General features: G+C 46.6%; 1 protein-coding gene across 9 annotated transcripts in view; it reads left to right on the top strand.

Moving 5' to 3' along the window:
• The window catches only part of dnmt3ab (DNA (cytosine-5-)-methyltransferase 3 alpha b), a 540,511-nt gene that overhangs the window by 371,940 nt on the left and 156,224 nt on the right, over nt 1–12,347 (top strand). For all 9 annotated transcript variants that reach the window (XM_059645667.1, XM_059645666.1, XM_059645671.1 and 6 more), the window contains one exon: nt 6,531–6,722. In XM_059645667.1, the coding sequence (XP_059501650.1) occupies nt 6,531–6,722 (192 nt within the window). The remainder of the gene's footprint in view (nt 1–6,530; nt 6,723–12,347) is intronic.

Below are 12,347 nucleotides of genomic sequence, written 5' to 3'. Positions count from 1 at the left end.
ATGCAGTATACCACATTGGCAGATGTGCAGGTGAACCTCTGCTTAATGTGGAAAGTCATCTTGGGGCCTGGGATAGGGGTGAGGGTGATGAAGGGTCTAGGCCCGAAACGTCAGCTTTTGTGCTCCTGAGATGCTGCTGGGCCTGCTGTGTTCATCCAGCCTCACATTTTGTTATCTTGGATTCTCCAGCATTTGCAGTTCCCATTATCACAGAACTAGGAGCTAGAGGAGACTATTCAGCCCCTTAAACCTGCTGCACCTTTCAAAACAATTGTGGCTGATCTCATCTCAGGCTCACTCCACTTACGTGCCCATTCTCCACAATACTTCAACCCATTGCTAACGACATATCTATCTCCTCCTTAAATGTGTTCAATGTCCCAGCGTCCACAACACTTTAGGGTAGTGAGTTCCACAGAATCATGACCTTTGGAGAGAATTATTTTCCCCCCATCCCTTATCCTACAACTGTGACCTCTCATTCCAGCTTGCCCCATATGAGAAAACATCTTTTCTGCATCTGCTTTGTCAAACCCTTTAGCATTTTATGAAAGTCAATCAGATTTTCTCTCATTGTTCTAAATTCTAGAGAGTACAGAGGAATCAATCTAGTGAATCTCCCCTGAACTATCTACAATACAACTATATCCCTCCTCAAGGTTGGGGACCAAAACGATCCAATTTAATGCTGATAGCACTCCACAGAAACTCTAACAGATAATCAAGGGAATTGTCCCAAACTACCTGTGTTGGTATTTCTTCTGTCCGTGAGCCAGACTACCAATTTAACATGGTTAAATTAATCTGGTTTGTTACCTGCACCACATGATAGAGAGGCAAAGAACAGAGAGAGATTTCAGCTGAACACGTGGCTGCAGGGATGGTGCGGGGGGAGGGCTTCAGGTACATGGACAATTGGGGCTCATCCTGGGGAAGGTGGGACCTCTACACACAGGACGATCTCCACTTGAACCAGAGGGGCACTAATATCCTGGGTGGGAAATTCACTAGTGCTATTCGGGTGGATGTAAACGAGCTCAGAAGGGGGATGGGAAACTGAGGTGTAGTCCTAGTACACAGGAGGATGAGCACAGGGAGGACATGGACAGGACCTCACTGTCACAGGAGTGTGCTGGCGGACAGCAAGCTGGGTTGAAGTGTGTCTACTTTAATGCCAGGAGTATCCGGAATAAAGTAGGTGAGCTTGCAGCTTGGATAGGTACCTGGGACTTCGATGTTGTGGCCATTTCGGAGACATGGATAGAGCAGGGTCAGGAATGGTTGTTGCAGGTTCCAGGATTTAGATCTTTTATTCAGGTCAGGGAAGGTGGTAAAAGAGGGGGAGGTGTGGCTTTGTTGGTCAAGGACAGTATAACGGTGGCTGAAAGAACTTTTGATGAGGACTCGTCTACTGAGGTGGTATGGGCTGAGGTCAGAAACAGGAGAGGAGAGGTAACACAGCTGGGAGTTTTTTATAGGCCTCCGCAAAGTTCCAGGGAAGTGGAGGAGAGGATCGGCAAAACTATTCTGGGTAGGAGTGATAGGAACAGGGTGATCATTATGGGAGACTTTAACTTCCCTAACATTGACTAGAAATGCTATAACTCTAGTAGGTCGGATGGATCAGTTTTTGTCCAGTGTGTGCACAACGGTTCCCTGACTCAGTATGTCGAAGGGCCGACAAGAAGGGAGGCCACACTGAATCTGGTACTTGGTAATGAACCAGGCCAGGTGTTTGATTTAGTGGTAGATGAGCACTTTGGAGAGAGTGACCATAATTCGGTTATGTTTAGTTGAGTGATGGAAAGGGATAGGAACATGCCACAGGGCAAGAGTTATAGATGGGGGAAGGGCAATTATAATGCGATTAGGCAAGACTTCGGAGGCATAGAATGGGTTAGCAAAATGCAGGGGATGGGGACAATCGAAATGCAGGGGATGCGGACAATCGAAATGTGGAGCTGGTTTAAGGAACAGATATTGTGTGTCCTTGATAGGTATGTCCCTGTCAGGCAGGGAGGAAGCGATAAGGCAAGGGAACCATGGTTTACTAAAGAAATTGTATTTTTTGTTAAGCGGAACAGGGAGGCTTATGAGACTATGAGACCAGATGGTTCAGATGAGGCGATGGAGAGTTACAGATTAGCTAGGAAGGATTTAAAGAGGGAGTTAAGAAGAGCAAGGAGGGGACATGAGCAGACATTGGGAGGTAGAATAAAGGAGAACCCTAAAGATTTCTATAGGTATGTGAGGAATAAGAGGATGACTAGGGTAGGAATAGGGCCAGTCAAAGACAGAAGTGGGAAGTTGTGTGTGGACCCTGTGGAGATCGGAGAGGTGCTAAATGATCGTTTCTCATCTGTTTTCACTGAGGAACAGGAGAATATTGTAGAGGGGACGACTGAGTTACAGACTACTGGAATTGAAAGGATTAAAGTTAGTAAGGAGGAGGTGTTATCAATTCTAGAAGGTGTGGAGGTAGATAAACCCCCTGGGCTGGATGGGATTTTTCCGAGGATTGTCTGGGAAGCTAGAGAGGAGGTGGCGGAGCCTTTGGCCTTGATCTTTGAGTTCTCATCGTCTGCAGGATTAGTACCAGAAGACTGGAGGATTGCAAATGTTGTGCCCTTGTTCAAGTAGGGATGACCTAGGTAATTACAGACCTGTGAGCCTTACGTCTGTTGGAGGAAACGTTTTGGAAAGGATTATAAGAGATAGGATTTATAATTATCTAGCAAGCAACAATTTGATTGGAGATAGCATGGGTTCGTCAAGGGCAGGTCGTGTCTCACAAACCTCATTGAATTTTTTGAGAAGGTGACCAAGCATGTGGATGAGGGTAGGGCAGTTGATGTGGTGTGCATGGACTTCAGTAAAGCCTTTGATAATGTTCCACATGGTAGGCTATTGGAGAAAATACAGAGGTGCGGGTTTGAGAGAGATTTAGCAGTTTGGATTAGAAACGGGCTTTCTGTAAGAAGGCAACAAGTGGGGGTTGATGGAAAATATTCAGCCTGGAGTCAGGTCACTGGTCGTGTGCCTCAAGGATCTGTTTTGGGACCACTGCTGTTTGTCATTTTTATAAATGACTTGGATGCAGGCATTGGTGGATGGGTTAGTAAGTTTGCAGATGACACTAAATTCGGTGGAGTGGTGGACAATGTGGAAGAGTGTTGCAGAGAGACTTGGATAAACTGCAGAATTGGGCCAAAAGGTGGCAAATGGAGTTTAATACGGATAAATGTGAGGTGATTCACTTTGGGAGGGATAATAGGAAGGCAGAATACTGGATCAATGGAAAGATTCTTGGTAGTGTGGATGTGCAGAGGGATCTTGATGTCCATGTACATAGATCCCTGAAAGTTGCCTCCCAGGTTGATAGTGCTGTTTAGAAGGCTTATGGTGTGTTAGGTTTTATTGGTAGAGGGATTAAGTTCCGGAGCCGTGATGTAATGCTGCAACTGTACAAGACAGCAGTGCAGCCTCATTTGGAATATTGTGTGCAGTTCTGGTCGCCCCATTACAGGAAGGATGTCGAAGCATTGGAAAAGGTGCAGAGGAGATTTACCAGGATGTTGCCTGGCCTGGAGAGCAGGCCGTATGAAGAAAGGCTGAGGGACTTGGGTCTGTTCTCATTGGAGAGAAGGAGGCTAAGAGGGGATTTAATAGAGACATACAAGATGATCAGAGGATTAGATAGGGTGGACAGTGAGAGTCTTTTTCCAAGGATGATGACTTCAGCTTGTACAAGGGGGCATAGCGACAAATTGAGTGGTGATAGATTTAAGACAGATGTCAGAGGCAGGTTCTTTACTCAGAGAGTGGTAAGGGCATGGAATGCCCTGCCTGCCAATGTAGTTAACGCAGCCACATTAGGGACATTTAAACAGTCCTTGGATAAGCATATGGATGATGATGGGATAGTGTAGGAGGAGGGGCTTAGATTAGTTCTCAGGTCGGCGCAACATCGAGGGCCAAAGGGCCTGTTCTGTGCTGTATTGTTCTATGTTCTAATACAAAACAATAATAAATAGGAACAGGAGTAGGCATTTGGGCCCTCAAGCCATTCAGTCTGACCGTGGCTGTTCCAGCACTCCCTACATCCACTTTCCTGTGTTTTTTCCTGTAACCCTTGAATATGTATGGCTGATTCGAAAGGGAGCATCATGCAGTGAATTTTGGGGTACCATGAATGTAATTTGCACAGTGATTTAGGCATTTTCATAGGACAAAAATCTACCTCCAACCCTGCAATCACTACTGCCTTGGCATATGACAAATCATTGTAAGTCTGACAGGCATAATAACTTAGGACAGAGAAACGCTAAATCTAACTGCTAATGACATGGTCATATAAACAAATATAAATAATTTAACTCCCATTGCCCACACAAATATTTCTCTTAAAATGGAAATTCTACTTCTGTTCAGTCTTTAAAACAACAGCCCCACCATCGGTTGAATTGCCAAAATGAGCTATCAACGTACCTATCATAACACAGTGTCAAAATAAAATGGAAGAGACATGTTATGTCAATCAGTATGAGATGTGAGTAACAAAGTATGATGACCTAAATTTTTAGAGTATAGTGTCAAACGTTTTCCATTGACTTCAATCTAATAATTTATAAATAAGACTAAAAAGCAATAGTACCAGACAGCAAGTCAGGCAGCTTTTGTTCAGAAGTGGACAAGTTATCCTTAAGGATAAGAAACCTTCCTCAGGAGGGTGAGAGGTGAAATTTCCACCTGACATACCTTTGTGAAACCAATGCCTTAAACTAAATTTAAAGAAAGTTACTATTCCATATAATTGCTTCATGTAGAGTTCTCTCAGTCCTGTGCATTTTGTTTTTTGAATTGCTCAGAATTTTTCAATAAACCTAAGTTTGTAGTCAAACCACAGCTATTTCTCACAACATTATCTCGTATTTTCTCAATCAACCTGTTCAGAGATGTTCTGACACACCTCTGGAGCAGATAAGACATGAACCCTGGCCTCCCGGTCCATGCGTAGGAGTACTACAACTGTTCCACAAGAGACGGCAACATTATTTAATTATTTTTCTTCTTAATAGGAAGCTTCATGTTGCATAAAGATCTTCTTCGTGACCATTATTTCATTAGTCTAATTTAACAGTTGTTAGTGCACAGTAATAAAATCAAGTATGGCCTCATTTTCAGAGATTAGCACTTAGTTAGAGAATAATATTTTTCATGTTGTTACATCATAAAATGTTGCAATTTACTTTTTCCAAGGCTGATTTACGCAAATACAAGTCATAATGATCCAGAATATTTCATTTTTGATTTCTGGTTCTGTGCAACCGAACTGATCTAAAATGGAGTTTATAGTTGTGAGGCTGGAAAAGCACAGCAGGTCAGATAGCATCCGAGGAGCAGTAAAGTCAATGTTTCAAGCTGACAGCCTTTGTCAGGACTGGGGAGGGGTAGGGGAGTCCAGAAATAAATAAAGAGAGAGGTTGGGGCTGGGCTAAGGGGAGGAGAAATGGTATTAGATGTACGTAGGCAGGGGGTATTGTGATTCAGCTGTGGGATGGGTGGAGCAGATAGGTGAGACAGACCCTAAGTAAAGAGATGTGACTATAGTTTCGAGATTGCTTCAAAATGTAACAGAAGAGCTTCAGGGCAGAATAGACAGCCAGGGGCTTTCAGTGGGAGAGAGCCTCACTGAGCTATCTTTGAAGGGAGTAAGGAAAAAACACTTCTTCAAGGTGGGCATCCTTAGAAGAGACTTTGCAGTGTTGCTTTTCAGTGACTAGGAGACAGACTCTGGAAGCTGGAGAGGTGTGAGGTTGGAAAAGCTCAGCAGGTCAGACACCCTCCAAGGAGCAAAGAATCAAAGTTTTGGGCCAAAAGCCTTTTTCAGGACTGGGGAGAGGAAGGGGAGCCCAGAAATAAACGGGGGGGATGTGGGGCTGGGAGAAGGGTAGTTTGCAGATGATGTATCTCAATGACAAATTGGAGATGAAATGGAGAGGGAAGAAAGTTACCTCAGAGTACAACAGGATCTTGATCAGATGGGCCAATGGGCCGAGGAGTGGCAGTTGGAATTTAATTTAAATAAATATGAGGTACTGCACTTTAAAAAGGTAAATCAGGGCAGGATTTATACACTTAATCATAAGGCCCTGGGGAGTGTTGCAGGTTCTTAGTTCCTTGAAAGTGGAGTCACAGGTAGATGTAATAGTGAAGAAGATGTTTGGTACGCTTGCCTTTATTGGTCAGTGCATTGAGTGTAGGAGTTAGGAGATCACATTGTGTCTCTACAGGTCATTGGTTTGGTCCCTTTCGGAATACTGTTTGCAGTTCTGGTCTCCCTCTGTAGGACAGATGTTATGAAACTTGAAAGGGTTCCATGCTGTACATCCCAATGACAAAATTTAGAAAGAGTATAAAGCATATATACTCCGAGACGGTACAGAAATTTGTTGAAAATGTCAACAACTTATAGCTATTTTAAGTTATGTCCTCTCTTCCCCAACATCCCACTCCTTTTCAATCCACAGGCTGAGAAAAGGGCAAAACTCGTGGCTGTGATGAATGCCCAGGAAGAGAGCCCGGCTCAGAAAGAGAAGGAAACAAGCACAATCACTTCACTGCAGTCCTCTGATCCAACACCTTCCAGCATTTCAACAAGTCCAGAACCAACAGTTATTACAAATGAAGCTGCTGAGAAGAATGAGGAAGCAGAGTATGAAGTAAGTGGATGTTTGTTTCATCCTCAGCTGGATATTGACGGGCTCGTCCCACAGTGGCTCTGATCAATCATTCGGTGCTGCATGGCCCAGGGAGTAGGATTGACCGGGACTGGGGACTGGGGCCTCGGGATTGGGGACTGGGGACTGGGGCCTCAGGATTGGGAACTAGGGACTGGGGATTGGGGCCTCGGGACTGGGGACTGGGGACTGGGGACTGGGGCCTCGACATTGGGGACTGGGGACTGGGCCAGGGATTGGGACTAGGGCCTGGGGCCTGGGGACTGGGGACTGGGGACTGGGGATGGGTCGTGAGTGGAAAACCTTCCTCTCCCCTTTCCCACTCCTCCCTCTCTCCTCCCACTTGCACACCATTTCCCCACTGCTTCAAACTCACTACTTCTCAGCCCCATCCCTCTCTGATCCCACCACACCTCCCTCACTTCCCTCCACACACTCTCACTGTCCACTTCTCCCCCTCCTAACTTCCCTTTCTCCTGTCCCATACCCCCTACTCCTACTCCCCACACTTGTCATCTTCGCCCTTCCTCATTTCCCTCCTCTGTCCCCATCTTGTTACTCCACCTGCCCCTGGTCCACCCCTACTCTCCGCTCCCCCCGCCCTCGCTCTCCCACTCCTATCTGCCACCGCTCTCCTTCTCCTCCCTGCCAAACTCTCCCTTTCCTTCCACCAGCTCTCATCCTCCTCCCCATCCCCCTCACCCTCCTCCTCCCTCAACATCGCCTCCACCTCCTTCTTGTCATCTACCCCCATCCCCTCCACCTTTCCCCCAGCTCACCTCCTCCAACCCCGTCCCTTCTCCTCCTCTCCCCTCCTCCTCCTGCCTCTCCCCACCAACCCCTCCCCCTCCTCCTCCTCCTCCTCCTATCCACCGTCTTCTCCTCCTCCTCCTCTCCCCCCCAGCACCGTCCCCTCCTCCTCCTCCTCCCCTTTCTATGCTGTCCTCCTCCTCTCCCCACCAACCCCTCCTCCTACTCCTCTTCCTCTACCCCGTCCCCTCCTTCTCCTCCTCTCCCCTCCTCCCGTCCTCTCCTCCTCCTCTCCCTCCATCCCCTCCTCTTTCTCTCCCTCCACCCCTTACTCCTAACCTCCCGCTGTCGGGGACAGCACAGGGGTTACATATTGTTAATGGGGACAGCAAAGGGTTAAATATTGTTAATGGCGACAGCAAAGGGGCTAAATACTGTTATTGGGGACAGTGAGGGGGTTAAATACGGTTAACGGGGACAGTGAGGGGGTTAAATACGGTTAATGGGAACGGGGAGGGGGTTAAATACTGTTAATGGGGACAGTGAGGGGGTTAAATAGAGTTAATGGGGACAGCGAGGGGGTTAAATACTGTGAATGGGGACAGTGAGGGGGTTAAATACTGTGAATGGGGACAGCGAGGGGGTTAAATACTGTTAATGGGGACAGTGAGGGGGTTAAATAGTGTTAATGGGAACGGGGAGGGGGTTAAATACTGTTAATGGGGACGGGGAGGGGGTTAAATACTGTTAATGGGGACGGGGAGGGGGTTAAATACTGTTAATGGGAACGGGGAGGGGGTTAGATACTGTTAATGGGGACAGCGAGGGTGTTAAATACAGTTAATGGGGACAGTGAGGGGGTTAAATACTGTTAATGGGGACAGTGAGGGGGTTAAATACTGTTAATGGGGACGGGGGGGTTAAATACTGTTAATGGGGACAGTGAGGGGGTTAAATACTGTGAATGGGGACAGTGAGGGGGTTAAATAGTGTTAATGGGGACAGTGAGGGGGTTAAATACTGTGAATGGGGACAGGGAGGGGGTTAAATACTGTTAATGGGGACAGTGAGGGGGTTAAATACTGTTAATGGGAACGGGGAGGGGGTTAAATACTGTGAATGGGGACAGTGAGGGGGTTAAATACTGTTAATGGGGACAGTGAGGGGGTTAAATACGGTTAATGGGAACGGGGAGGGGGTTAAATATTGTTAATGGAGACAGTGAGTGGTTTAAATACTGTTAATGGGGACAGTGAGGGGGTTAAATACGGTTAATGGGGACAGGGAGGGGGTTAAATAGTGTTAATGGGGGCAGTGAGGGGGTTAAATAGTGTTAATGGGAATGGGGAGGGGGTTAAATACTGTTAATGGGGACGGGAAGGGGGTTAAATACTGTTAATGGGGACAGGGAGGGGGTTAAATACTGTGAATAGGGACAGTGAGGGGGTTAAATACTGTTAATGGGGACAGTGAGGGGGGTTAAATAGTGTTAATGAGGGCAGCAAGGGGTTAAATACTGTAAATGGGGGCAGTGAGGGGGGTTAAATACTGTTAATGGGGACAGTGAGGGGGTTAAATACTGTTAATGGGAACGGGGAGGGGGTTAAATGCTGTTAATGGGGACAGTGAGGGGGTTAAATACTGTTAATGGGGACAGCAAGGGGGTTAAATACAGTTAATGGGGACAGTGAGGGGGTTAAATAGTGTTAATGGGAACGGGGAGGGGGTTAAATACTGTTAATGGGGACAGCAAGGGGGTTAAATACTGTTAATGGGGACAGGGAGGGGGTTAAATACTGTTAATGGGAACGGGGAGGGGGTTAAATAGTGTTAATAGGGACAGGGAGGGGGTTAAATACTGTGAATGGGGACAGTGAGGGGGTTAAATACTGTTAATGGGGACAGTGAGGGGGTTAAATAGTGTTAATGGGGACAGTGAGGGGGGTTAAATAGTGTTAATGAGGGCAGCAAGGGGTTAAATACTGTTAATGGGGACAGGGAGGGGGTTAAATACTGTTAATGGGAACGGGGAGGGGGTTAAATACTGTTAATGGGGACAGTGAGGGGGTTAAATACTGTGAATCGGGTCAGTGAGGGGGTTAAATACTGTGAATGGGGACAGGGAGGGGGTTAAATACTGTTAATGGGGACAGTGAGGGGGTTAAATACTGTGAATGGGGACAGTGAGGGGGTTAAATTCAGTTAATGGGGACAGTGAGTGGGTTAAATACTGTTAATGGGGACAGTGAGGGGGTTAAATTCGGTTAATGGGGACAGGGAGGGGGTTAAATAGTGTTAATGGGGGCAGTGAGGGGGGTTAAATACTGTTAATGGGGACAGTGAGGGGGTTAAATACGGTTAATGGGGACAGGGAGGGGGTTAAATAGTGTTAATGGGGACAGCGAGGGGGTTAAATACTGTGAATGGGGACAGCGAGGGGGTTAAATAGTGTTAATGGGGGCAGTGAGGGGGGTTAAATACTGTTAATGGGGACAGTGAGGGGTTTAAATACGGTTACTGGGGACAGGGAGGGGGTTAAATAGTGTTAATGGGGGCAGTGAGGGGGTTAAATAGTGTTAATGGGAACGGGGAGGGGGTTAAATACTGTTAATGGGAACGGGGAGGGGGTTAAATACTGTTAATGGGGACAGGGAGGGGGTTAAATACTGTTAATGGGAACGGGGAGGGGGTTAAATACTGTGAATGGGAACGGGGAGGGGGTTAAATACTGTTAATGGGGACAGTGAGGGGGTTAAATAGTGTTAATGGGAATGGAGAGGGGGTTGAATACTGTTAATGGGGGCAGTGAGGGGGGTTAAATACTGTTAATGGGGACAGTGAGGGGGTTAAATACTGTTAATGGGAACGGGGAGGGGGTTAAATACAGTTAATGGGGACAGTGAGGGGGTTAAATACTGTTAATGGGGACAGCAAGGGGGTTAAATACAGTTAATGGGGACAGTGAGGGGGTTAAATAGTGTTAATGGGAACGGGGAGGGGGTTAAATACTGTTAATGGGGACAGTGAGGGGGTTAAATAGTGTTAATGGGAACGGGGAGGGGGTTAAATACTGTTAATGGGGACGGGAAGGGGGGTAAATACTGTTAATGGGAACGGGGAGGGGGTTAAATACTGTTAATGGGGACAGCAAGGGGGTTAAATACAGTTAATGGGGACAATGAGGGGGTTTAATACTGTTAATGGGGACAGTGAGGGGGGTTAAATCCTGTTAATGGGGACAGTGAGGGGGTTAAATACTGTGAATGGGGACAGTGAGGGGGTTAAATACAGTTAATGGGAACGGGAAGGGGGTTAAATACTGTTAATGGGAACGGGGAGGGGGTTAAATACTGTGAATGGGGACAGTGAGGGGGTTAAATACTGTTAATGGGGACAGGGAGGGTGTTAAATACTGTTAATGGGGACAGTGAGGGGGTTAAATAGTTTTAATGGGGACAGTGAGGGGGTTAAATAGTGTGAATGGGGACAGTGAGGGGGGTTAAATAGTGTTAATGAGGGCAGCAAGGGGTTAAATACTGTTAATGGGGACAGGGAGGGGGTTAAATACTGTGAATGGGGACAGTGAGGGGGTTAAATACAGTTAATGGGAACGGGAAGGGGGTTAAATACTGTTAATGGGAACGGGGAGGGGGTTAAATACTGTGAATGGGGACAGTGAGGGGGTTAAATACTGTTAATGGGGACAGGGAGGGGGTTAAATACTGTTAATGGGGACAGTGAGGGGGTTAAATAGTTTTAATGGGGACAGTGAGGGGGTTAAATAGTGTGAATGGGGACAGTGAGGGGGGTTAAATAGTGTTAATGAGGGCAGCAAGGGGTTAAATACTGTTAATGGGGACAGGGAGGAGGTTAAATACTGTTAATGGGAACAGGGAGGGGGTTAAATACTGTTAATGGGGACAGTGAGGGGGTTAAATAGTTTTAATGGGGACAGTGAGGGGGTTAAATAGTGTTAATGGGGGCAGCGAGGGGTTAAATACTGCGAATGGGGACAGCGGGGGGTTAAATAGTGTTAATGGGGACAGCAAGGGGGTTAAATACAGTTAATGGGGACAGGGAGGGGGTTAAATAGTGTTAATGGGGGCAGCGAGTGGTTAAATACAGTTAATAGGGACAGGGAGGGGGTTAAATAGTGTTAATGGGGGCAGCGAGTGGTTAAATACAGTTAATAGGGACAGGGAGGGGGTTAAATAGTGTAAATGGGGGCAGCGAGGGGTTAAATACTGTTAATGGGAACGGGGAGGGGGTTAAATGCAGTTAATGGGGACAGTGAGGGGGTTAAATACTGTTAATGGGGGCAGCGGGGGGTTAAATAGTGTTAATGGGGACAGCGAGGGGGTTAAGTACAGTTAATGGGGACAGGGAGGGGGTTAAATAGTGTTAATGGGAACGGGGAGGGGGTTAAATACTGTTAATGGGGACAGGGAGGGGGTTAAATACAGTTAATGGGGACACTGAGGGGGTTAAGTAGTGTTTATCGGGACGGGGAGGGTGTTAAATGCCATTCATGGGCACGGGGAGAGAGTTAAATACTGTTTATTGGGAAGAGGCTGGTGTTAAATACCGTTAATGTGGGCGGGGAGGGGGTTAAATATCGTTAATGGGAACGAGTAGGGGATTAAGTAATGTTAGTGGGGAAGCGGGGAAAGAGGGTGCTAGTTTTTGCCTGGGGTGTGGGTGTGATTGGGTCTGATTTCTCACTGTGAAATTGTGTTGTGGGCCTTCACTCATCTCCTATCGCTTGGGAATATGGACTGATTGTTTAAAATTGAGATGAGTACATAACGTCTTAGTATTTTTACCAAGTACTTGTAAAAATATATTTCATCCAATTGT

The sequence above is a fragment of the Stegostoma tigrinum genome, chromosome 4 (genome assembly GCF_030684315.1).
Source record: "Stegostoma tigrinum isolate sSteTig4 chromosome 4, sSteTig4.hap1, whole genome shotgun sequence".
In the NCBI taxonomy this organism is placed as follows: Eukaryota; Metazoa; Chordata; class Chondrichthyes; order Orectolobiformes; family Stegostomatidae; genus Stegostoma; species Stegostoma tigrinum.
The sequence above is the reverse complement of the archived record's forward strand: the minus strand, read 5'-3'. Positions and strand labels throughout refer to the sequence as shown.